The sequence below is a fragment of the Cryptomeria japonica genome, chromosome 8 (assembly GCF_030272615.1).
Source record: "Cryptomeria japonica chromosome 8, Sugi_1.0, whole genome shotgun sequence".
NCBI lineage: Eukaryota > Viridiplantae > Streptophyta > Pinopsida > Cupressales > Cupressaceae > Cryptomeria > Cryptomeria japonica.
Window position 1 is genome coordinate 653,742,968 of NC_081412.1, and position 26,323 is coordinate 653,769,290.

At 36.0% G+C, this 26,323-nt stretch overlaps 1 protein-coding gene across 1 annotated transcript in view; it reads right to left on the reverse strand.

The window, feature by feature from the left end:
* Positions 1 to 24,417, reverse strand: part of LOC131069251 (disease resistance protein Roq1-like) — a 66,334-nt gene extending 41,917 nt beyond the window's left edge. Inside the window, exons 1-2 of the mRNA XM_058004616.2 lie at positions 23,996 to 24,417; positions 23,760 to 23,857 (exon numbers count right to left, since the gene is read on the reverse strand). Coding sequence (XP_057860599.2) covers positions 23,760 to 23,775 — 16 coding nt within the window. The 5' untranslated portion in view covers positions 23,776 to 23,857; positions 23,996 to 24,417. The remainder of the gene's footprint in view (positions 1 to 23,759; positions 23,858 to 23,995) is intronic.
* Between the last annotated feature and the right edge of the window lie 1,906 nt (positions 24,418 to 26,323).

Sequence of the window (26,323 nt, forward strand, 5' to 3'; positions counted from 1 at the left end):
GAGGGATTAAAGCGGCATAACACATTTTTACCAGTCTTCATTCTTGGCAAACCGGCAACCGGTATTTTGTATGAACCGATAATACTCTGTGATGAGTTACCAACCGACATTTTGTGATGAGTTACCATCCACCGATCGTTTGACGGTGCTGACTCTCTGGCGGTGCATTTTGTGTCGTGTTACCAGATATGACCAGATGCATTGAACCTAGGAAATTGTATTGTAATCCTATTGGACCCACATGAAATCAGATTCCTTTATAAGGACATCATGTCTAGGGTTCTAAGGTTGTTGTTGTTATTGTTGTTGTTGAGGTTGATGTTGTTGCTAGGGTTCAAGGTAGCTGAAGAGTTAGAGAGAGTATGAATGTGTAGAAGACTAAAGTAATGTTGTAATGCATTAAGATCGAGCTATCAAGGATCTAACCAAGCAATCTGTGCTATTTGCTAGATCACTCACTCGTTGATTACTCACATCTTCGACAAGTTTGTAGCCCTTAACCGGGTAGGCCCAAAAGCCTCTTGTAAATCCTCTAACAAGGTGGTTCACATCTGTGGGTCTAAAATCCTCTAGGAAGGTAGTCTTCAATCTGACTTATCTCCTAACAGAGATTGAGATTCCTAACAGGATCTGTTCTAGTAAAGAACGTTGTAAGACCTTAACCGATCCGGTTTCTATTCTGCAGATACTTACTTGTGAATTCCATCTCACCGTGGTTTTTCCCATTTGGGTTTCCACGTCAAAATCTCTTGTGTTATGGTGTTTGTGCTTCTGTGGGTGAATGCATTATTAGCTATTTGGTTTGCATGTTTGTTAACCGGTTTGTCTGCTAAATTGCTTTACCGGTTTACTGTCAGTCTTGCAAAGTGTTTAAGTGCAAAGATTTTTGGCATACTAATTCACCCCCCCCCCCTCTTAGTATTCATCAATTGGTATCAGAGCATACCTTTCTATAAGTTTAACCACTTGGAAAGAGATATGGGGGAATACACCTTGAGGGAACTTACTCAATGGCTCACTCAGTCTAAGCAAGCCTATGATGATCTTATGGTCAAATACAAGGAATCTCAAGCAAAAAGGAGAGAACATGCAGAAAAGCTGATGGAGCTATCTGAAAATAGTTCTGCAGATGAAGCAGACATGGAAGCCCTAATTGCAGAAGTAAATAAGTTAAATGAATCAAACTCCAACCTGAGAAAGGAATTGGAAGGACTGACTATCCGGATGTGTCAAGAGCTTGAGAACCGGAGGAAAGCTGAAGATCTGGTGAAAGAAAGAGATCATGAGATCTCCAAGCTGAAACAAGAGATCAATGCCCTAACTGCTCAACTCCATGCTACCAAAGTGGAAAAGGACGACATGCAAAAGGAAGAATGGAAACATGAACAATGGACCTTGGAGAGCACCTGGATATGAACAAAACCTGGAAGAAGAAACCAGTAGTGTTACAAGAGGAATCGGTTTCTGCACCTAGTGTGGAAATATCGGAACCGGCAAACTAAGCCTCAGAAAAGCTTAGGGGGAGCAAACGGTTAAATGTCTCGTACCCCTAGTTAACATCGGTAAAAGACCTTAACCGGTATGTGATACCTGTCGCTTGGCAGAAGATCGGAAACGGTAAAAAGGCAAATTAGGGTTTACGCCCTAATAAAGGAGCATTAATGGCGGTAGGTGAGAGATATGTTTAAAGGCATTTTTCAAATCATTTCTCACTATCTGTTTTTGAGCGAAGAAAAGTTTTTCAAAGAGCAGAGCGACGAAAAGGCGATTTGAGCTGAGATCTTGAGAAATTGACAAACCGCGAAGGAGATTCAAACTCAAATTGCAAACGGTCAAATGGAGAACTCAAAGCGGTAATTTAGCAACCGACGAAGTGTGGAGTGAAGGAGAATCGGAAAGCCCTAAATTCACGTGTTTTTAAAAAGGTATTTCTCGAAGTTCTTAAAGTTTCTATCATGGCTTCCGCATCTCATACTAGTTCTAGTGCATCCATTGAGTCTGAAAGTTTTATTCAATGAAAGTCCAAGTATAATGCTCTATCACAAGTTCCAGCTGGTGTGATAGTAGAAGAGGGAATTTATGACTACATAGACTGCAAGATTGAAGACCTAGGGTCTCTAGCTATCCACTCCCAGTTAGATTTGTTTTGTGGCAAGGATAAGAAAATCAAACCGGAGTATAATATTTTGGAGAAGAAGAAACTCCATAATGTTGTCTACTTCCTGGAAGATTTTATAGAGGATCACATAAGGATCATTTTGAGCCGAGTCCACGATGACAAGATGTACCTGGAGAGGACGCATGATATCACGCCGCAGGCAGTTCATGTAGTCACCGGTTTCTGCAATACAGGGGATGTGCCAGCCCTAAGGACGGTTAGCAAAACTGAAATGTCCAAGCTCACCGATTCAGTGAGTGACTCACGTGGCATGACAGTCAATTCAATCAAGGATGATCTGGTGAAGTATGCATGTATGGTGATTGGTTACTGGACGTTCTCAGCCAACAGAATTAACTCTATATCTGCTGCAGCGGTAAATGTCGCTTACCGGATGATAAAGGAGGATGCATCATTTGACCTATGCACCGGTATGCAGAGGCAACTCCTATTGAACCTGAAATCAATCAAACAAGATAATGCACTGAGATTCAAGTTTGGACAACTATTGGTTGGGTTGTTCTTTTACTTTCAAGGATACTTCCCAGGAGTGGGAGACATTCAATGGTCTGCGGACCAACCGAATACCAAACAGATAAAGGAAAGTTTGCAAGCAGTGGGAACCGGTTATCCTGAAGTTTTGAACAAGTATTTTGATGAGTTCAGACGAAAAATGAGCCAAAGAATGAGAATATCAGGTGACATCGTCAAGAAATATGAGGACGATATCTGTTTCACCATCAAGGTGGATCAATGCATAATGGAGGTTGTTGAGCCTAGACAGGAAGAAGTTGAGCCAATGGGCTATGAGGTGATGTACGATATGTTGGAAGGGTATGCCTCTACCCTTATTGCCTCACCTCTTGATCCTAAGGCAAAGAGGATCGGAACCTATCTGGAAAGGGTTACACCGGTCGAGGAACCCTCTGCGAAGAAAGGAAAAGAACCTGCAGTAAAGAAGGCAAAGGCAGTGCCTGCAGCATCAGCACCGGTTACTACTGCAACTCCAAAAGTGACCAAGCGGTCACCAGCCAAAAAGAAATTGGAAGCAGCACCGACTAAAGTCTTCGAAAGGAAAAGGAAGACAAAAAGCAACTCTCCGGACTCAAAAGAAACTGTGTCTGAGGAGCAACCCAAGAAGGCGAGATAGACAAGAAAGAAGACAAAGAATGAACCGACATCATCTGCACCAGTAAATATTGATATCTCCTCCTACAAACCTTTGACACATTGTCAAAGAACTATCAAAAACATTAGGAGAAAAGTATTGAATGATTTAATTGATTATTTTGATGACTTTAATGATGATGAAAAGGAGGCAGTGGAAAAAGAAATAATTCAATATTTATGTGTTAATGACCGGTCCCCTTCAGAAATTAGATCTGAAACACCGGATTCTTTGTATAAGTCCTTAGACAATAAATGGCGCATTGCCATAGAGCAGGAACAGGAAATGAGAGAAAAAAAAATTTGCTGAACATTTTCCTGATGTATCAAATTCGGAACTGTTCGATGTAATGAACAAATACAAAGGTCTTTTCTTCATGAGAAGAAGAAGACTCCTGTTACTGGAAGGAAAAGGTAAGGAAGTGCTCTAGGATACACACACTCGTGCTCTAGATGCTTTGAAGATGCATCGAGTGGTTGAAGCCAACCGGCAAGCTGAGAAAGAACCGGTTATATCCAAACCGGGTGAAGTACTTGATGATGAAGGAAATCCGGTTGATGAACCGGTCGACACTATTGATGTCGATGCCCTGGATGGAGAAGATGTTACTCAGGAAATACCATATGAGGCAACAGGACAAGAGCAATAGGCTGAACAGGAGAAGAAAGCCAAGGACAGACAGGAAGCGGCAAAGGAAGAGGCCAAGCAGAAGAAGAAGGATGAAGAAGAGAATAGGAAGAAGGACGAAGAAGAGAAGCGGAAAAAGGAAGAAGAAGAGATGCGAAAAAAGGAAGAAGAAGAAAAGAAGAAAAAGGATGAAGAAGAGAAAAAGAAGAAAGATGAAGAGGAGAAGAAGAAGAAGGAAGAAGAAGAAGAAAAGAAGAAAAAGGATGAAGAGGAGAAAAAGAAGAAAGATGAAGAGGAAAAGAAGAAGAAGGAAGCAGAGAGGAAAAAGAAGGAACAAGAAGATAAGGAACAAGAGAAGAAAAAGGAAGCAGAAAAGAAAAAGGTTGAGGAGGACAAGGAAGTAGAGAAGAGGAGAGAAGTGGAGAAGAAGAAAGCGAAAGAGGACAAGACAGGAGAAGTGGCGAAGAGCACCCAAATGGAGACTCCAAAGGCAACCGGGAGTCAAGCTAAACCAACTGATCTCACCAGTCCTATAGATCTCCAATCTACAAGTGAAACGGAGCTAATGCAGAGCATCAAGGTAGCTCAAGAGTGCCTTGAAATCATTTGACGGAAGAAGGAACAGGATGTAATCCAAGCAACTGTGGATACGCTTACCGGTTTGATACCCAGTACAAATCTTCCAAACACCGATTCATCACTAGCTAGACTTAAGCTCCTATGCACAGTAGTAGATGATCAGGTGCAGAGCTTTGAAGAGGCAGCAGAGGCTAATGTCAAGAAGGAGCATCAAAAAGCTCTTAATATAGCTCTGGTGAAGAAGTTGAATGAGCTCCGGACTGAACTGAAGAAAGAACAAAAGGATATAAGGGACGCTCTAGATGAAGGGAATTTGCTACTTAGCAAAATCTGTCAACCCCATCTGTTCTATGATGATGTGCTAGCTCAAAAGCAAAAGCTTCAAACAGACTTACAGTCCTACATGAGCACATTCAAGACGCCTTATGATTCCTTTGCAACTTATGGGCAAATCATTCACCGGTTTCACATCCAGTCAGCCAAAATGGAGCAAGAGATCAGCACACAGTCTATAGATTTGCAGGAGCTACAACTGGTTCTACTCCCACGTCTGCAAATTCTTCAGAAGTGTTATCTGAACCTGGATGCCTTGACAGTTACACAGGAGATGAGCACAGTTGATGCCATGGAAGAACAGGTCTCCCAGATGCAAACAGAGAAAGAAGTAGCCACCTCCCTACTTGAGTCCTGGTCTCTATCGATGAAACAATTATTGCAGGACTATAAATCTGTTTTTGACAAGTATTATTCCTTGTTGTCATAAACTTTTATTATTTTAATATCAAATGGAAACAGGGTTGTTCAGCGGTACTTTGTCATTGTTGGCAAAGGGGGAGAAGTACTCTATCTATTTTGGAGAAGTATAGGGGAGAAGTATCTGGATTTAAAATTTTGTGATATATGCTCTGATATCTCAATGTTTATGCTGTATATGCAAAATTGTTATACATCGTATTGTTAAAGGGATAGTGTATATGCTTAGGGGGAGCGATTTTGCTAATGGCATGTTTTTGTTGTAAAACACTTAGATGTCAAAATTTTATTTTCCTAAGTGTTGCCATCAATGTCAAAGGGGGAGATTGTTGGCATTTTTTATGTTCATGTTGTGATTGTCATTGATGGACACATACTTGCATTAAGATCCTCTTTATATGTGTGAGTTAGAGCACAACCGGTATGTTGTATTATAGTCTTTAGACTATTGATGTTTTACAGAATGTGTTTACCGATCTGAAGCAGCATGTCGACCCTAAGCGGTTCGTGGATACCAAGCGGTACGAGGGATTAAAGCGGCATAACACATTTTTACCAATCTTCATTCTTGACAAACCGGCAACCGGTATTTTGTATGAACTGATAATACTTTGTGATGAGTTACCAACCGGCATTTTGTGATGAGTTACCATCCACCGATCGTTTGACGGTGCTGACTCTCTGGCGGTGCATTTTGTGTCGTGTTACCAAATATGACCAGATGCATTGAACCTAGGAAATTGTATTGTAATCCTATTGGACCGACATGAAATCAAATTCCTTTATAAGGACATCATGTCTAGGGTTCTAAGGTTGTTGTTGTTATTGTTGTTGTTGAGGTTGATGTTGTTGCTAGGGTTCAAGGTCGCTGAAGAGTTAGAGAGAGTATGAATGTGTAGAAGACTAAAGTAATGCTGTAATGCATTAAGATCGAGCTATCAAGGATCTAACCAAGCAATTTGTGTTATTTGCTAGATCACTCACTTGTTGATTACTCACATCTTCGATAAGTCTGTAGCCCTTAACCGGGTAGGCCCAAAAGCCTCTTGTAAATCCTCTAACAAGGTGGTTCACATCTGTGGATCTAAAATCCTCTAGCAAGGTAGTCTTTAATCGGACTTATCTCCTAACAGAGATTGAGATTCCTAACAGGATCTGTTCTAGTAAAGAACGTTGTAAAACCTTAACCGATCCGGTTTCTATTTTGCAGATACTTACTTGTGAGTTCCATCTCACCGTGGTTTTTCCCATTTGGGTTTCCACGTCAAAATCTCCTGTTATGGTGTTTGTGCTTCTGTGGGTGAATGCATTATTAGCTATTTGGTTTCCATGTTTGTTAACTGGTTTGTTTGCTAAATTGTTTTACCGGTTTACTGTCAGTCTTGCAAAGTGTTTAAGTGCAAAGATTTTTGGCATACTAATTCACCCCCCCCTCTTAGTATTCATCAATAACTGGTCGAAAAATGATTCAAATGCTCCACGGTTTGGAAATAAGGAAGATGGTCAACTCTTCAAGTAAAATCCAACTCCACAAGTTTCGGTGAGCCAAATCTAGGACACACAGAAAGAAATGTTGAAACTACAAACAAAAAGCAAAACAGAAAGGAAATATTTTTGGTTGATGCAAGATTGCCATGAATTGGGGATGCTCCTGCATCACCTCTTCACTATGGTGTAATCTAATCACTAGTTTGTAAAACTCTTTTGTATACTCTTTTACCAAACTTCTCCTTTTGCTTGAGTTTTTGTAATCTTTTGAAAAAGATTGGTTTGGTAATCTCTGGAAAGGAACTTAGCCTTCAGTTTAGCAAACATCCTATCCGAAGAACTTATCTTCTCCTTATTCTTCTTTTGTCTTTCAAACTGAACATAATCTTACAACATAACAACGTGGTCTTTGAATCTTGTACAGGAAAACTTCGCTCTTCTTTCTTTTGCAAAGTTCCTTTTTGCTCAAAGTACTTTATTAGGTCATTGATAATCACTAAGTTCCTCTCCATTGAGGCTTCTAGAATAGGTGGGAACCTCTATCCTTAGCTCGGCTCTAACACCCATGACCCCTTTTATTAATCACTTTTCAACTCCTTCTAGCTCTGCAAGACCATTATCAATCACCTGAGGCTCCTCTTCTTCCTTAACATCACTAACATCATTTGTTGTTGCTCCTCTCCTCCAGACTTGCTCCATGGCGTCCAAAAAGTCATAATATTCTATAATATCTCGATAACCCCTTCATCATGTCCTCATCTAGCACCTCCTTTTTACATTCTTCTCGGTAGCATTCTGAGAAATCCCTCACATTCTCAGTCTCTTATATATTTGATACCAAAATGATGACAACCTACGTCTAAATACCACAAACTATCTCCATTATCAATATTAACAGAAATGGCATTAACATCTACGCACAAGAGCTTTAGGAACTTAGAAATGCTGCAAGGTGTGTGCCCTTGGTCTCCTTGTGTTGTGCAGCACAGCGCTCGGGTTTGTGACATGGCTTAACCGCCTCCTGTGGATTCTATAAGTCTAGTGGTTGTATCGGACATTAACAGGTCGATCTTTTGGTGCAACGGCAACCGCACTTGTAACAAGTGGTATCAGAGCTTGGTCACAGGTTCAAACCCCTCGCTTGCGCTGGGGGGGGATTGTTGCCAGGTGTGTGCCCTTGGTCTCCTTGTGTTGTGCAGTGCAGTGCTCGGGTTTGTGACATGGCTTAACCGCCTCCTGTGGATTCTATAAGTCTAGTGGTTGAATCGGGCATTAACAGGTCAATCTTTTGGTGCAACAGCAACCGCACTTGTAACAACAAAACATTGTCAATACGTTTGGGATAAACAAAGAAGTGATCATTCACACATTGTTTGTTAGGAGATAATCAACAAATCAATGGGACCAACACTCATTGTTCATTTTATTTCAGCAATGCTAAAGAGAAAATTGAATTTATTCGATTGTTAATCTCTATTCAAATATTACAAATCAAAATTGACACAACCTATGCTTAGTTGTGGTTATTCTACCCGATTACATGAGTTTGGTCTCTCTTTGTTCGAGTGATTATGCTTTGAAACCTTTCAAAGATCTGAGCTCAAACGCCTTTTGCTTGTTTATTTCCAACTTTCTAATGTTGGTCTATTTCTGTGATACAAAGAAAACAAATGAAATGCATTCAAAAACATGGAACCCATGCTTGACCAATCACTCCCCTTCCTGTGCTTTACTCTATTAGACCAAACTCGGCTCTACAACCCCATCCCTCTATGGATCGAAATCAACAAAACCTTTTCTCCCAAATCATTGTGTCTACCCAAAACATACCCCCATCCAATTAGTCTCTCCCCTCTTTTCTTCCACCTTTCCAAACACCGATTTTCCCCCAATATCCATAACTGTCAACAATCGGTTGCAAGAAGAAACCATTTGAATCAAAGGAGTCAACATGACAACTAAGAAATAAAGATGGACTCCAAAACACTTAGCCAAACCAAAAACAAACAAAGAGCACAAAACGAAACACGCAAACAAAAAGCTTTGGTCAAGAGTTTAATAGAAATATATAAATATAAAAAATAATATACTAATCTTATAATAAAAATAATATAAAATTAAAAAAGAATAATATAATTATTTTTCATACATTTAATATTAATTACAGTATAATAATATAATAATGAACAAATATGATTTTACCTATCTTCCTCTAAAGTTTATTTTTTATTCCTAGAATTGTTCATGAGTCATTGACTTCCTTAAATCTTGGAGCATAAACTTTTAAGCTAAACTACATTAGTAAATTCATGAGACCACCAACTCTAAAATATTCCTTAAAAATCTCAAAAAACCCACTTAAATGTTTTAAATCTCCCTCCATAAAACCTTACCTTAAATTCAAATTGTCCAAAGAATGTAAAGTTGTCATTTCTCTTAAGATGCTAGTACCATTTTATATGAGTCTACAAAGCCTCAATTGTAACTAGGTATTGTAGCGTCGTAAATTGTCATTAGACCAATTTACTCCTCATGTGTGTGCCCCTAGTTGAGCATGTCCTATTCTCATCACCTATATAGGTTTGTTTTGTGTCTATTCTCCAATTTTGATGCCATGAACACCCATTGTTGGATTCCCTGGTGGGATAACCCTCTCCCTAGGGCTTCATTTTGGCCCCTTCTGCAGAAGAACCATGGCACCATGGTCCCTCTCAATGGGGCCCAAATTTGAATAAGGGCAGAAGTTGTATCCCTCTAGTAGCAATTCATCTTTGTGGCTCCACATGACCGTTGGAGGTTGGCCTAATCAATAATTTACCTAGACACCCCTATATAAAGGCACTTGATCAATCTAATTTCATCTATCAATTCTAAGTCTCCATCTACATTCAACCTAAAGCACTCTTGCATCTGTGAACCATTCATTATCAAGCATTTTCGGAGATCTTTGATGCTACATATTCTTCATTCAACCATCGTGGGGCAAAATTACATCATTCATATGCAAGCATGTGTGTGTGATTACGGTTTTGTCATGTCCATGCCATTTCATACAACATATGTAATTACATTCAAAAAGAAAAGGATCGTCATCAACAATTGCATATCTAAGGTATATCTTTCTAGTATTTATTTCAGTATTTGCATTTATTCATTCAAGGTTAATTCCTAAAGTGAGGTTTGACTTAGGAAAATCCCTATTCCCAACATTTTTTCCCTTTTCACTATGTGCAAGAACAAGTACAAAGTTGTGCTTCGGAGGAACGACAAGATTCATAGAGATGAATAGGTTACCCTTTGGACAGTGAAAAGTTAGGAGGACTAACGCGACTTCCATGGTCCTGACAATTCAAGCTGAATTTTGGAGAGCATATCCTAGTCATATTTTTTAGACCGGATCCAAGTTTGTGGCTCCGTGTGACGACTATAACTCACTGTTTATGCTTGATCTCTTCAATATTCACCCATTTACCCTAATTTCAACATTTTCACAATTCAACTTAGAAAGAGAGAATAAACCCCTAACAGAGGTGAACCTAATCAATATTTCAAAGCTTCTTCCTAAGAGGGATTAAGCCTAGATCTATTAGTTCCCTCCCTCTTTCAATGCAATGGTCTTTAAGCAAAATTAATGGTTTTATTACATTAGTGAAACCCTAATTTTTACCATCACATTTTAGTGAACACGACTCCTTACACCACTATTTCTGATTAGATATGATTTGTGGGCATTTTAATTTTTAAATTTGCATTCATAATTCTTATTTTTAATCAAATTACATAAGTTTAGAGGTTGAATTCACAAAAACCCTAATTTATTTTGGTTAATTTGATTTGTGGGTTGTATAATTTGTAACTTTTATTTTCAGATCTGATCTTAGGCATTCATAATGGCACTTAATAGATCTAATTTATTTGTCATTTCGCATATGATTACATTACTTTTCAATTATATTTATCATAATCATGTATTGGATAATGGCTTCTTTCACTTCGCATTGCTTCTTTTAATTCATAGCACTTTCGCATATTGCATTTTTAGAATTTCCAAATTGCTTCCTATTAATCAATTAAATCTCAAATCTTTTATCTATGATGCTTGTTTTATAGCAATATTTTTAGGAAAATGCATTACATGTGTAGATCACATAAAATCTTTTGCAGATCGTAATCCTAGAGATGCTAATGAGAAACCTAATACTTGTACCTCTCCTAGGGTATCTAATGTAAATGAAGAAAGAGCTAATACACCTATTAATGATCTCTCTAATGGAGAGCAAGCATTGAAGAAAAACATGTCACCATCTTCTTCTCATACACATACCCTAGCAAAAGGGGGGCAAGGTCAAAATATTGGTGTTTCAATCTCTCTAGATCCCCCTTGTTCTCCTAGAGCCTATCTTAACCATAAAAACATTTGTAGAGAAGATGATGTTATGAAATCTATCTCCCCACATAACATTAAGTAAAGATGAGCACTTAGATGATAAGGATGTTTCTTCCCCACCTATCAAAGATGATATGCATGATGATATAAAGAAAAATCTCCATATTCCTTCTTCATCTACTTTTCCCTTTGTTCCTTCTAAATACACTTACAATACAAATTTTAAAGAGATTCATTATAATATTCCTCAATTGAAACATTCTTATAAGAAGGGCTATAACATGATATCAAAACCAAAACAAGGTTTTAGATGACAATGACTTGGAAAATTTGAACAAGGAATTAGAGTCCCTATAAACCCTCCTACACAAAGTAATACTGGAGGTCTAGGTCATTATCATGATTCACTTATGGAAGATCTCCTTAGAATTCAAAACTTCAAAATTATCTTGTAAGACATAGAACCTATTGTCCATCTAAAGGGTACTTCTTCTTCGAACACTCCTTTTTGTTCATATCATCAAACTCATGGCCATCATGCCAATGATTGTCTAGACTTTCAAAAAAGTATACAAGAATTAGTTGATAATGGAACTATTAAAATAATAGATGGCAATCCATCTTCTTCTAACAAACCTTATCCTAAATCCCAAGAGACAAGACCTAATATTGATGGCCAAGAGAAATTAGCTACTAGAATCTTTTGGAGATTAAAGTATCATAAGAATATTGTCTTTCCTTTTATTAAAATTGATCACAATTCTAAGAATAAGGAGGGTGATGCACATTATCTTTTTCATCATAGTTACTCTCATTCTCTTGGAAAATGTAAAGCCTTTAAAAAATTTGTTAAAAACCTATATGATGAGTTTTCATAGCTCTTACAACAGATCTCGCACTCTTCCTTGGTGAAGAGGTAGTGCCTTAGAACTTCATCCTTCCTTCATGTTGCTCCTCACCCTGTGACACTAGTAGTTAACTTAATTGGGCGCTCTTTGTCATAAGAGGTGATGCTTTTTTTCAATTACAAACATCTTGGGGCAGCAACATGGTTCATTATTGCCTCTATACTTGAGGGGCAAGAATATCATCTTATTTCTTCTCTCTATCCAAGGTTTCATTGTTCCCTTTAGGGGTTGCATTTTTCATGTTTTGATGTCCTTTCTTGAATGGAATGGTATCTCACTTATGATTAATCTCTCCTTAGGGAAGTTTGTGATCCTTCATCTAAATTCTCTCTTTCTCTTTAAAGATTGTCTCTTCTTTAGAGTTGCATTTTACATATCTTTATGTCTTTTCTTGCATTGAATATTTCTTCATGTGAGTATATTGTGCATTTGCTTATGTCTAATCTCTCCTTAGAGGTTGTGTAATTCTTCTCATTATCCTTACACTTGGGGGGCATTGATCTCTCTTATCCTTTCTAAGGATCCACTCTTCCTTTGTTGAGTGGTGTTTGCTTATGATTTGATGCCATTCCTTGTGTGAAGTTGTTGTTTGATCAAGAATTCTCTCTTATGCAAGAGGTGTGTATCCTTGACTACAATCTCTTTTAAACTTGCCAATGTAAATCTATTATAAACAAATCCCTCTTTGGGTCAAAAGTGTATCATTCTTCATTAAGAATCTCTTTCACCTAGCAATAGGTGGAAGGTATGCATTCTTATTCTCCTTCCCCTCTTTTGGTGGATGATGTTATGCTTGTTCAAGAAACTCCTCTTGGAGGTAGATGTCTTTTGAGAAAAGACCTCTTCTCCTCCAATGATCCTCGTTACACTTGTTGCAAGATATCTATTTTTCAACTATCTTATCCTTGCTTGTAAGAGTATTGCCTCTTTAGCTTGGATTTATGAACATTGTTGCATAAAGGATATCTCCTTGGTGTTGAAGGTGGGCATCCTTCTTTCTAGCTTCCTTAAGACGTCAACATATGGTTGTGTTGGCATCTTAAGGGGGCATGCATATTGCCCTCTTTGTACTATAGTGTACCATATTTTTGCATGTCTTAAATGAGGTGTTCATTCTCGAAACAAAAGAAAACAAACTCTTAGACAAGATGCTTCATGCCTGAAACCAAACGTAGCACTGATATATACGATCTTATACCGGGTACACAATCTCGAAACCAAAGCAAACAAACTCTTACACGAGATGTCCTCAAAACCAAGCATATATTTGTCTTACACGGGGTTACACATTCTCGAAACCAAAGCAAAAAAACTCTTACACGAGATGTTCCCCATACTAGACACACATTTGCATTTTCATTTGATGTCTTACACAGGTTGTTGCATGCTCGGAACTAGAGAAAAGAAACTCTTATATGAGATGCTTAACACCTAAAACCATACACACTTGCACACATGTACGAGGATGAGCAAAACTAGAAAAACATAGCTAGACTATTCCTACTCTCCTCCCTAACATGGATCGCCTAGAAAAACACATCTAGAATGTGTATCCATGCTTTCTCTCTTTCTTCTCATGGTTCACTTATAAAAGCACATCTAGAATGTGTATCCATGCTTTTCTATTTGTAGTTAACAGATGATGCGTGCTCTTGCTCTTTTTATGTAATCGCTTGTGTTCTTGAGATGGCATTTTCAAGAGTGATATTAGTGGTTGAGACATTTTGATATTGAAATCTCTTCGGCTAGTTGACTTGAGGTCTTGTTTATGGTTTTTAGTTTTTGTGTGTTGTGTGTCCTTTTATCTTTTGTCTTTGTTTGTCTTTTTTTTGTTTTTGTTTTGTTTTGTGTGCCCTTGCATGTGTTTGAGTTAATATCCTAAGATTGGGGGCTTGGTTCTTTGAATTTATTGATGTCTTCACTCCTTGTGATTGTGCTCCTAGTTGCTCCTCTATTTCATCTCTTTCATCTACTTTGCTACAAGTATTTGCATAGGCTCATACTCCCGTTAAAGTGGGGGCTAAATGTAGCGTCGTAAATTGTCACCAGGCCAATTTACACCCCATGTTTATGCCCCTACTTTAGTGTGTCCTATTCTCATCACCTATCTAGGTCCATTTTGTGTCTATTCTCCAGTTTTGATACCATGAACACCCATTGATGGATTCCCTGGTGGGGTACCCATCTCCTTGAGGCTTCATTTTGGTCCCTTCTAAACGCCATGGTCCCTCTCAATGGGGCCCAAATTTGAATTAGGGTAGGGGTCATATCTCTCCAACAGGAATTCATCTTTGTGGCTTCGCATGACCATTGGAGGTCGGCTTAATTGGTAATTTACCTAGACACCCCTATATACAAACATTTGATCAACCTAATTTCATCTATCAATTCTAAGTCTTCGTCTACATTCGACCTAAATCATTTTTGCATCTGTGAAGCATTCATTATCAAGCATTTTCAAAGATCTTCAAGGCTGCATATTCTTCATTCAACCATCGTGGAGCATAATTACATCATTCATATGCAAGCATGTGTGTGTGATTAGGGTTTTTTCATGTTCATGACACTTCATACAACATGTGTGATTACATTCAAGAAGCAAAGCATCATCATCAACAAATGCAGATCTGAGGAATATATTTCCAGTATTTATTTCAGTATTTGAATTTATTCATTCAAGGTTAATTCCTAAACCGAGGTTTGAATTAGGCATTTCCCCTTTTCACTGTGTACAAGAACAGGTACAAAGCTATGTTTCAAAGGAATGACAGGATTCACAGAGATTAACAAGTTCCCATTTGGACAACGAAAAGTTAGGAGGACCAAGGTGACCACCACCACAATCCCAACAATTCAAACCAAATTTCGAGGAGCAGATCTTAATCATATTCCTTAGACCAAATCTAGGTTTGTGGCTTTGTACGATGATTGTAACTCATTGTTGATGCTAGATCTCTTCAATATTCACCCATTTACCCTAATTTCAATATTTTTACAATTCAACTTAGAAAAAGGAAATAAAACCCTAATAGAGGAGAACCTAATCAATATTTTAGAGCTTTCTTCCTAAGAGGGATTAAGCCTAGATCTATTAGGTCCCTCCCTCTTTCCATGTAATGGTCCTTAAGCAATGTTAGTGGTTTTATTACATTAGTAAAACCCTAGTTTTCACCATTACAAGCATGTATCCCAATTATGGCCTTCTAGGTTAACTATTCAATTCATATTCTCAATTTATTTTCAAAAGGTAAAGAGATTTGTGTGGCCGTGCAGATCCACAATGTTAATTGTTGTTAATGATGAACGAATGTTAAGGTGTGGCGTGATAAGATAGTGACAAAGGTGTTGTACTCATTTAATCTACTTAACATTGAGGTTTAAAGTGGACATCTAACAACATGCAAGAGATTTTATCAATTGGAGATTAATAATTGAAATTTTCCAGGGTGCATCATATCCAACCAAGCCGAGTATTAGAGGTAAATTTGGTGTGCCAACTGAAAACATTTGGCAAAGGACTTACCTCTCTACTCAGATAAACAAGACCACGCCAATGTAAATAGTAAGGACAAGATTCAATAAATATTGACGAGGGTAGAAAGAGGGGCATATAAACTGAAGAGAAGTTTAATGATTGAAATCCAGAGAAGAAAGAAGCACAAAAAGGAAGCATGGAAGGAATGTGAAATAAATATCAACAAATGTATAAGTCAATGAGTCTCACAAGTAACAGAAGGGAAAATTGGATTAGGAATGAAAGGGAATATAATGATAAAAGGTTTTTTAATAGAATCATATTAGTAAACATAAGTTGAAGTGAAAGGAGGAATAAGGGGATAATGAAAGAAAGTCATCAATTAAGTAAAAGAGTAAAAGACCAAAAAGTAGTAAAAAAAATTGAAATTTAAAAAGAAAATGTAGAAATATCGTCATATTAGAAGGAAGAAGAATTGACATCCACAATAAGAATCTATCATATATCATCATAAATATTAGATATTAGCAAGCCAAAGAGTCGCCATATTGCCACTTGCTATGTTTAATCTACAAATCTGTGCAATTAGGTTTATTGCCTCAATCAACAACTTTGGGAGACATTAATTAGAAACCTAAGATATGTACATTATCTTAATTAATATTTAAGAGTTCCTTTCCAAATAAACCTTTGACATTTAGAATTAACAACCAATTTCAAACTAAAAATTAACCAAAATATTAATCAATAAAATCTTATAACTAACAACTTTTTCCTTTATAGTCTCTTATTTTTATTTAGTATTTCATATATTTTCTAATTTATTATAATTTTTAAGTTATTAAAAGAAAAAGACCAAACTAGTTTTTTTATCCTTTCATAAATAAAAATTAACTCTTATAACGATAAATATAAGATGATATAAAAACTTTATCGCGGAGGACTAATTAACCCAATGTCTCACGCAGGAGAGCAGAGTTTTTTTGCCATGCCCGTAAAATTTCTTCCATTGCGGTAAAGATGATGTTGCCCGTGATCGCGCCGACCTTATCAGTAGGTTTGCATTTTGCAAGAGGGCATGAAAATCCATCAGAGTATAAGCGATATTTGTCAGATGTTGTAACTGCAAGTGGTCTGAGAGACATGTATGCAAAGTGCGAATGCATACACGCAGCACGAGAACTGTTCGACAATATACCTCGGAGAAATGTGATCTCCTGGATTGCCATGGTTGCCAGATGTGCACGAAATGGTCTTCTTAATAAGGGTTTAAAGATTTTCAAATTTATGCCTGAAAGAGATGTGCTTTCATGGAATGCCATTAGTGCAGGATATGCACAAAATGGATATGCTGAGAATGCCTTGGAAACTTTTAATCAAATGCAATAGACAGATGTAAAGCCAGATTCCACAACCTTTGCCAGCGTCTTTTCAGCCTGTGCTAGAATGGGGGATTCAAGACAGGGTATAGACATCCATCAAGCCATAATCGAAATTGGATTTTTATCAGATGTTCCAGTTGCAAGTGCTGTTGTGGGTATGTAGGCAAAGTGTGGAAGCATAAACATAGCACGTGAATTGTTTGACAAAATGCCGTGCAAAAAGGGTGATCTGCAGAGTGACCAGGTGCAGCCAGCAAACAGCAAGATCTCAACATTAAAAACTTCAGAAAAGGGTGGAACAACAGTAATATTAGATCTGCAATAAAACCAACTATTAGAGCGGTTCTAAGGTTGAGGATTAACAGTTTGAAGGGCAACTAAAATGAAGGATTCAGAAGACAAACCTGCCTAATTCAGAACGCCACCCTGCTGACCCTCAAACCCTATTCAAAGGAGAAGCGATTAGCTTCAATTGGTTGCCCAGATCTGGGCACATTAGCAATATAAGAAATTTCAAGTTGTCATTGTCTCAGTACAAAGCGATCATCCCCTACCAAGTTGAGTTGCCATTATCGAAGGATGTAAACAAAGGATTGCCATAACAGCCACCTCATGAGGACTAAGAAACATGTTATTGCTTTAAAACGATGTAAATCTTATTATTTATGTATTATTTACTTTCTTGGGCAGTTACACTTCGATTCCAAACCGAAACTTTTTATTAGAAATCTAAATCAGTTTGTTGTTGTAAATGCATTCCCTTGTTAAGAGTGAGCCGGTGTTTCTCTCTTTTTCTACTCACCATCGGTTCATTGAATTCTGTTGATGTGTCACAAATCTGACTTATGTTAAAGAACCCAATCCTTAAACCAGAAAGAAACCATAGGGTTATTACACAGTGATTTTCTAAATGTAAATAGAGTTTTTGAGGCCCATTTGGAGAGACTGAAGATGGACTAATAGTAACCTTTCTGTTTTAATGAAATACGATTAATGGTTGTATAGTGTCAAATTAGAGAAGACTAAAAGTCAAAATGCTTACTTTTCTATTGGAGCTCATCACTCCAGATAAGATTAAAGAAGCTAAGGTTCACATGCATAAGCTGCATAAAAAGCACATTATAGGAGACACTTTATAGTCTTGCAATGGAAAACAACACTAGAAGAAGAAATCTGGATGAATGGAGACCACAAAAGACAATTTTTTTTTGTCAGTTCCTGCCTGCAGGAAACTATAGCGGAGGCTTCAGTAGTAAACGGTGATTAATCTTGTCTTTTTCAGCCAATGAACTTGCGAGACAGTTTTGTATAGTTTTATTTTCAATATGTAGCATCAAGAAAGTTGCTCAATTTTTAGTAGAAATTTTGGTGGGTGATATTTTGGCAATCTCTTATTTGTATTGCACACGGCTGGCAGAGGCTTTCAGAGTGGTTCACAGTTTCCTATAAGATTTTCAGAAACAATTGCAGATCTAATATCCTATTAGGGTTGTGGTGTACAAATAGAGCCATGAAAATTCTGATGTGTTTAAGGGATGCAATGCAGGATACCCCAAATGCATTAAGCTCCCCACATTACCTAGTCAAAGTCACTGTGCATCAAGGTTCCTTTAGACATTCCACGGCTATCTAATTTTGCATCGCTCCATCATACACAGACAGCCCCCACAAGAAGCTATGGAACTTTATCGTATGTGATTTAGTTTAAAGTCATTAATGTGAAATATTTTTGTTTAATATTCAGTTTAGGGAAAAAATGTTATGTTTGACATTCTTATTTCTATTCTTAGCTTTTAGCAGGCTTCAAGCGCTAATAAGTATGGCTGAGAAGTTCTATAACACATTTCTAGCGAATTTATTTTTAATAGATAAAGTGATTGTGTTGTTGTTGCTTTCCTTCATTGATTATTGTTCTTATTTTCTTATCATGCTCTTCTCATGTTGTCATTGTTTGCAATTCACTTACATTCAATCACCATATGTATTAACATCACTTATTATATGTTTTCTTTAGCTTATACTATTGAACTCACCACTAAGTGGTTAGATTGAATTGTTACACATGCAGGTTGCCCATGTATGATGAAGCTAAAGTTGTCATAATTTTGTTCTAAATCACCATATGTGTTAACATCACTTATTATATGTTTTCTTCAGCTTATACTATTGAACTCACCAGTGCAGGTTGCACATGTATGGTGAAGCTAAAGTTGCATGCATTCTGTATCCGTTGTATCGTATGGCAAAGGTATTTGTTCTTTTTGAATTCTTTTTGCATTCTCGAAATGATTTCCCTAAATATTGCTGAAGTTTCTACAATTGCAGAGCTTTCCTTATATGTTGCATCTGTTTTAAACTTTTCAGTAATAACACCCAATAATGAAGTATTAGAACATCTATGCAAACATATACCAAAATTAGAAAATAATCTGCACCTATGAGAATTGCTTGTGGATGCAGGTAGACATAACTATCAAATGCTTGGCCATTGACTGCACTGTTTAAAATTCCCAAAAACTGTTAAATTAGTAATAAAAATTACTCCCACTTTATTTCCAGTCTTGTAGTCATCTACATTTTGTCAGTAGTTATGAAATGCATTTGGTACATATGAAATGCATTTGGCACATGTGAATGATCAAGATATTGGTGTTCTTTACCATTGTAATTACTTGAACTTTCTTTTTCTTGGTGTAAATTGAAATTTTAAGGTACTCATTTTGCATTAGCAAAATATTTTTAATTTATTTATTTTCTTATTACTCGTGACAAACATGCAAATACTTTCTGCCCCTAGGCAGGAACTTCGCTGCTTACAGCCCTTGTTTCATATTGAAGACTTAGAATCAATTTTTCAGAAGAGAATTCTTCTTTGCAGTTATGGAAGTCTGCGCCAGACACAACCATGTCTAGAATTGTTTCTAAGAGGGTGTCAAATCATTGCAAATTAAAACAAAAGAAAAGATGCTAGGTCTATTTGTTTGTAGGAAGATGATCTCTTAAATGTAGTAACTCTGTTTTTGTTGATGATCTCTCAAATGAAGAACCCCTGTTTTTGTTGTTGTAATATAGACAGATGATTTTAGAAAATAATATATTAATATCAAATGCGTAATGGTACCTAATCATACCACCAAGCCCTAACCATGTAATCAACAATGTGAAAGGATGAATCCATCTGAAAAACAAGTTGTTTGTCATTTATTCTACTAATTTGTTTGTAAAATTTTGTCTTTAAAGTACAAGTGCCACGATAATGGCACATAACTGCAAAGAAACATTTTGTACAATATATAAGGTTCTTCGAATGGATTAAGTTTAACATATGAATATGATCTGATATTCACTTTATGTAAAATACCTCTAGAAAGCTTGCATTTAAGAAACAACAGTAGCTGGTATCCATTTAATACTAAATAATTCTATCTGAAAACTTATGACAAAATAACCTCAAAACCAAGGAAACAAAATAAACAAAAAATTATAACCACAAAATAATTGCAAAATTCATTTCACAGTTCAAATATCCCTAAGTGAAGAAATAGATAGGAATAAAAATACTAGGCACTATAATATTATCTTAAAAAAAAATAATAATAATAATCACATAACCGACGCATTCATTTAACAGATAAAAATAGAAATATTTTTTAATAAATAAAATACAACAAAAAAAATGATGTGGTCCCATACGAATTCCAAAAAAAAAAATTAATTGAAACCATGTCAAGTGATTTACCTCAAGACTCTGATTTACCTCAAGACTCTGCACCAATTGTGGTGTGCCATCAACGATTCTGTTGAGACAAAATGCACAAAGTTTGCAGAAAAAATATTGCACTACCTTCCGAAAGTAATTTTTTTTTTTAAATGTGATTAACTAACCAATCTCCCTACAGCTGATCCTATATATCAGTAGACTTTTTTTTAGATTGGGTTATGATACACTTGTACAATCTCTACTGTACAACATGTTGATCTTTAGAAAGTGTTTTAATGATCTCAAAATGTGATTAATTTTTGTTAGAGCTTATATTGTATGGATTAGATTTGAAGTTTTTTACAGTTTTCTATTGCATATGTCATATGGTATGGGGGTAGGCATTACTTTGCTAACTTATCCAAATCTATTGAGATTCATCTTATTGGATCATTGTTAAACATTCTTAATTCTTTTGAAGGATCCTTTTGTTTCTCTTGAAGGATTCTTTTGTTTGGACTCTGTCAATGTTAGTCTGGCACATTTGTCATATTTTGCAGGTTACTTCACTTCATGAAGAAACTTGCTCTATGTGATGTAATGGATCGTTCACATTTTAGGTTGAATCTTCCTCCATTGTATTTACAGATTGTTTTACCTTTCAAAAAATATAATTCAATTTTTTTTTTTCTTCTTAAAAAAATTGGTCAACATCTTGATTTTTGTCACATTAATTATTATACTATAAAATTTGTATTTTTTTTTAAGAAAAGATATGTATATTTTACTATTGACATAACAATTACACCTTCTTAAGATACTAGTACTAGTTAATATAATAAAATAACAAGATATCATATTTTCACTTCCCAATAAAAAAAATACTTCTGTATTTCTGCCATGCTCAGCTTTCTTTTGCCTGTCATAGCCCGTTACTCTCTATATCCTTAGAGCTGGTTTGGGAGATCCGCTTTGCTCTGTCTTTTGATGGTTTGTAATATTTTTTAGCTTAATACAATTTAAAAAATATATAAAAAATTCAATTATTTCCTGCTTCACAGTTGTACAAATCTAAAGCGGTGTTGTAAAGGGTACTCAAAGACGTATATTACATAGAGATTATGCCTAATAACCATTTTTTTTGGGTACCTTAGCGATTGATAATGTGGATCTGGGCACGTTTGGCAACATCTTTGGTCCCTTGCATTTATTTAGTTTAAGATTAATTCTTATAGCTAATTAACGTAATATAGTAACAAATAATCAATAAATTGTTATAGGAAGAATATTGTAGTGGATATAGTTTTAATAGTGGATAGCTTTTTGTCAATTGAATTTTTCAATTACTAATTTTAAAGGACCCAGAAAAATGATAGTGAAAAGCTCATTAAAAAATATGATGACTCTTCTTTTATTTCATATAACATTCTCTAATTCTCTAACCTTGAGGAAGAGCACCAATAGTGGATTGCGTTCCATTAACCAATCACTCTTGTACATCCAATGTCATGTCCCTTTTTCAAAAATAAAACTTACTATTTATAGTAGGTCAGTTTGTCCAAAATTAATAAGTCAAAGTCCTGCAAACAATTTGGGAAATAATGTTCTAAGTGGAGAAAAAATCAAATCAGATTTTAATCTCAAATTATTAAATGGCATTTTAAATTAATTGGAGCCAAAAATGGCAAGGGGGTTTGGAGAATCTCAAAATTAGCAGTTATTAGTCTTCATGAGGTCAAATGAAGAAGTTGGATAAAATAGCAATTTCCATTCAAGTGGTGGAAGTGGAGACGCATTTTTGGAAAGGCGGTTGCAACTTTTGAAATGCAAGATTCCCTCCTCTTTGGTATGGAGATTTTTGCGCCCAAAAGTGTTTTTTGAATATTGTGCCTTTTATAGTGATTTCGACTTGTTTTGGATTTCATTCTATCTTATGATTTTAAGAGAGTTTTGTTGTTCTTCTTGAGAGGCTGAGAAACCATTAAAGGAATAATCTTTCAAACTAATAAACCAAGGTGATAGAGGCTTGGAGGTAGTGTGTTTATAAGTCTCCAGTGACAATCACATTCAGGGGTTGCAATAGTGCTTCAAAGAGACTTTATGTGTGTTCCGTTGGCAGAGGTTGTAATAGTTAGTGTGTAGTAGTTTCATAGTTCATTTTCAGATTTGTTTGTTGGTAATAACAGCATATACTGCTGTTTTTGTCTGTTGTTAGACATTTATTTCTATGCATCTTGCTATTTTGGAAAGTGTGCGGAGTTTGGAAAGTATTTTCGATTTTAGAGTGGATTTGTGGAACTTTGAGCTCCATTCTTGGAGTTTATTTTGTAATGCTTCATGGCAGATTTGTAGACTGTCACAAACATATTTTGCATGTTATTATAATGCCAAAATTTCTACAGAATCTTCATCTTATGTTTTTATGAGGATTTTAAGTGTTTATAAAATCATCAATGCAATTTTTGGCATACCCGATTTCACTGATTGGTTGCAAATTGAAGATCTAAATTGGGTTATTAGAAATTTGTAAATCTGATATAAAATTGCCCCAAGGGTTATTACATCCAACCCCCAATGATTAATTTTGAAGGAGCCAGAAAAATGATAGTGAAAAGCTCATTAATAAGTTTCACATGCACTAATAGCCGATCATTTTTTAGCTTTTTTAACCTTTTTTGATCCATAATTGACCCATTTGTGCACCACTACGGGGACATTTGTGCACAATTACTGGGGCATTTGTCCACAAATACTGTCAATTTTGAGTTGACGGTTATTGGAACATCTGTACGTAGGTATCCAGTGACACTTTGAAATGTGTACTTTTCGACCCTTGTGTGCATAACTGATCCCACAGCATGCATCATTACTACCCAAAAGCCATAACCTTAGTTATAAATAGTTAAGTCGTATACAAAGACACCAAAAAAATTGTAAAAATCCAATTCAAAAATTCTACATATCTCAAATTAACTATATCCACTGTCAATACTCTTCCCCTACTTAAACTGTTTTGAAAATATTTCCTCCAGATTAATCTATTTTTATCCACCAGAAATATTCAAAGCTGGAAAGGGTGCTGGAAAAAGTCATACAGAATACACAGATTTTGCATAAAAATAGTTCTAGCGTACCTTTTTGCCGAATCATTTTCTGCGTTCCCCTTTGGAGAGTCCCGATGCCATCCTTTAGAGCTAAGTAAAGCCAATTTCTTCGGAACAAACAGAGGTTTCTGCACCGAAAAAAAGAGAGGGTAAGGTAGTCGTCGGTAGTATCCCACCTAAACTTGCTAGTAAAGAAAGCCCTAGTGAAGGAAATTTCTGTGACAGTGCACAGACGCTTCTAGGCAATAGCCGTGTCCCTTTCGTACAATTGCCGATGCCTTCATTTTGCTGATGAAACCCCATTCATCATCATTGCTGGTGATATTGGCGCTGTTGAAAAGTCCAGATGCCATCTTATCGCTAAGCCAACTATATGAAATCTTCACTTTTGGTGCTACAGATAGCCGATTTCTTGAGAACCAACCAGGGGTTTCTGGGGAAAGCGGTCTATTCGTCCGCATGGTCCCAGCTAAACTTAGGGAATTGGTCAAGAAAGAAGGAAACTTCCGTGATAGTGCAGACATGTTTCTAGGCAATAGCCAAATATAACTGGTCTGAATGCAAAATTTGTGTGAACTGGAATTCCCGCGCTCCGCCTGCCTTTCTCATGTCCCCTTCATAAAATCTGTGGTGGATAAAATAAACAAACCTATACGACGTCACAGCGCGTATGATCTATCTAGCACCTCGCATGGGCATTGTCTATGCAGCATGCAGACTTATCATTTTTTGACTGTGTTTTTTAAATCATAAAAAATTAAAATATAACAAGTTTTTCTTTTTCAATTAATTATTAAACATGATCAATGATAAATTTTGGGTGCTCGATAGACATTGCCCTTCGGATGCACTCTTAATTGAAAACCAGGATATAATGTTACTTTTAAGTTAATTAATTAATAAATGCAATCAAATGTACATCTTGAATTTTTTTATATTAAAAATATAAAAAAATAAATTATGTACATCTTGAATTTTTTTCTATTAAAAATGTAAAAAAATAGATTATGTAAAAATCAGAATATAATGTAAGACATTCTTGTCAAATGTGTTTTTTCAATGAAATAAGGTTTAAATATTATTTTTAATTTGAAAAAAAATTTAATAATTTATCTTAAAATATTTATATGGTTTTATATTTTAAGGGTGATCAAAGTTTCATTTAAGAGAAAATAATGTTTAGGGGTAATTAAATATATGTTTAAACTAATGTAGTCAAAATGTTATTATTTCAATCATGATGAAATCACCATTAGAAAAATTAAATAGTTAAAGTATTATTTGTTTTTAAAGATGGGGATTTATATCACTGCATTCAATATGTAATTGTTATTTGGAAGGTTTTGGTTCTATTGAATGAAATCTTGTTTAACAAAAACATTCTTTAGTAGGTTATTGGTCTATAAACTAAGCATCCAAAGTTTTGTAATGAAGCAAAATTATTAGTGCTAAGCATAAACAATTCATATCTTATTCAAGGGGAGCCCATGTTTGTGTTATTGTCAAGACTTCAAAGAAGGGAAACCAACTTGATTATGTGAAAAACAACTAGTGTGACTTGCTTAAGGAGGTGGAGACCAATAAGTGGCATTTGTTTGAGAAGGCAATGTTTGCTAGGATTGCACCATAAACGTTAATGTGAATAGGTGTATGCCCTCTTCTTAGACCCTTCAACAAACAATATGCATTAATTAGCACTATGATTTGAGTTGGCAAGATCCCTTGTAATGGTGAAGAAGCACATGTGAATGCACCATTTAATTGTCCTATATTGAATATGTAAAAAAAATTAAAAACTATAATTGGCTTGATATATAAAGAGAAATAGTGATTAGCATAAACATTTGAAATAAGAGATTATTTTTTGTTGGAGATTGTAGCATGAGCTTGTATGGTTGTCATTCTCAAACCTAGTGATCCGGATGGATGTTGGTTTGGATATGCTTTGTCAGATCTTAGTTATTTGGATGGATGTAGGTCTAGATACTCTCTTGGTGTTGGTTGTGTCATCTTGTATTCAAGGTGGTTCGGAATGCTTTTAATGCCCTCTAGATATGTTGTTAATTGCATTATGGTTTAGTGGATCATGTTCCTTTGGTCGGGATATGTGTTGAGATGTTTATTTGGGTCTCACCTTGGAATGTGGAGATTCGCATGGAATATTTTACATTGGAAGTGGTTATGTGGCTGAATGGTTGATTATGTCTACACGTTACAGTTGGTAACGTCTTTGAAGAACGTGGTGGCATGTGCACACCATTGAATCAATCATGGAAGGATGTGTTATAATTTGTTTTGGTTCCCTCTTTCTCCTAGAGTGGACTAATTTGAGTATTTTAAGTCCGGTGACTTATTTTGTGTAAGATTGCTTATTTTATTTTGGCTAACCCTTAATTAGGATTTCACTGTTGTATCTCATATTTAATATGTGCGGATGGATGTATTGAGTTTGAATGAGAAGTGACTTGTGTGAGAAGTGTATGTGAATGATTTGCAAGCAGATTTGAGTTTGTGGTGATGAGAAAGTCAGATTGAGAAGAGCTTTGAAGCTAATATATTTTGCAAGACAATGTGTTGTTATAATGAAGATTATC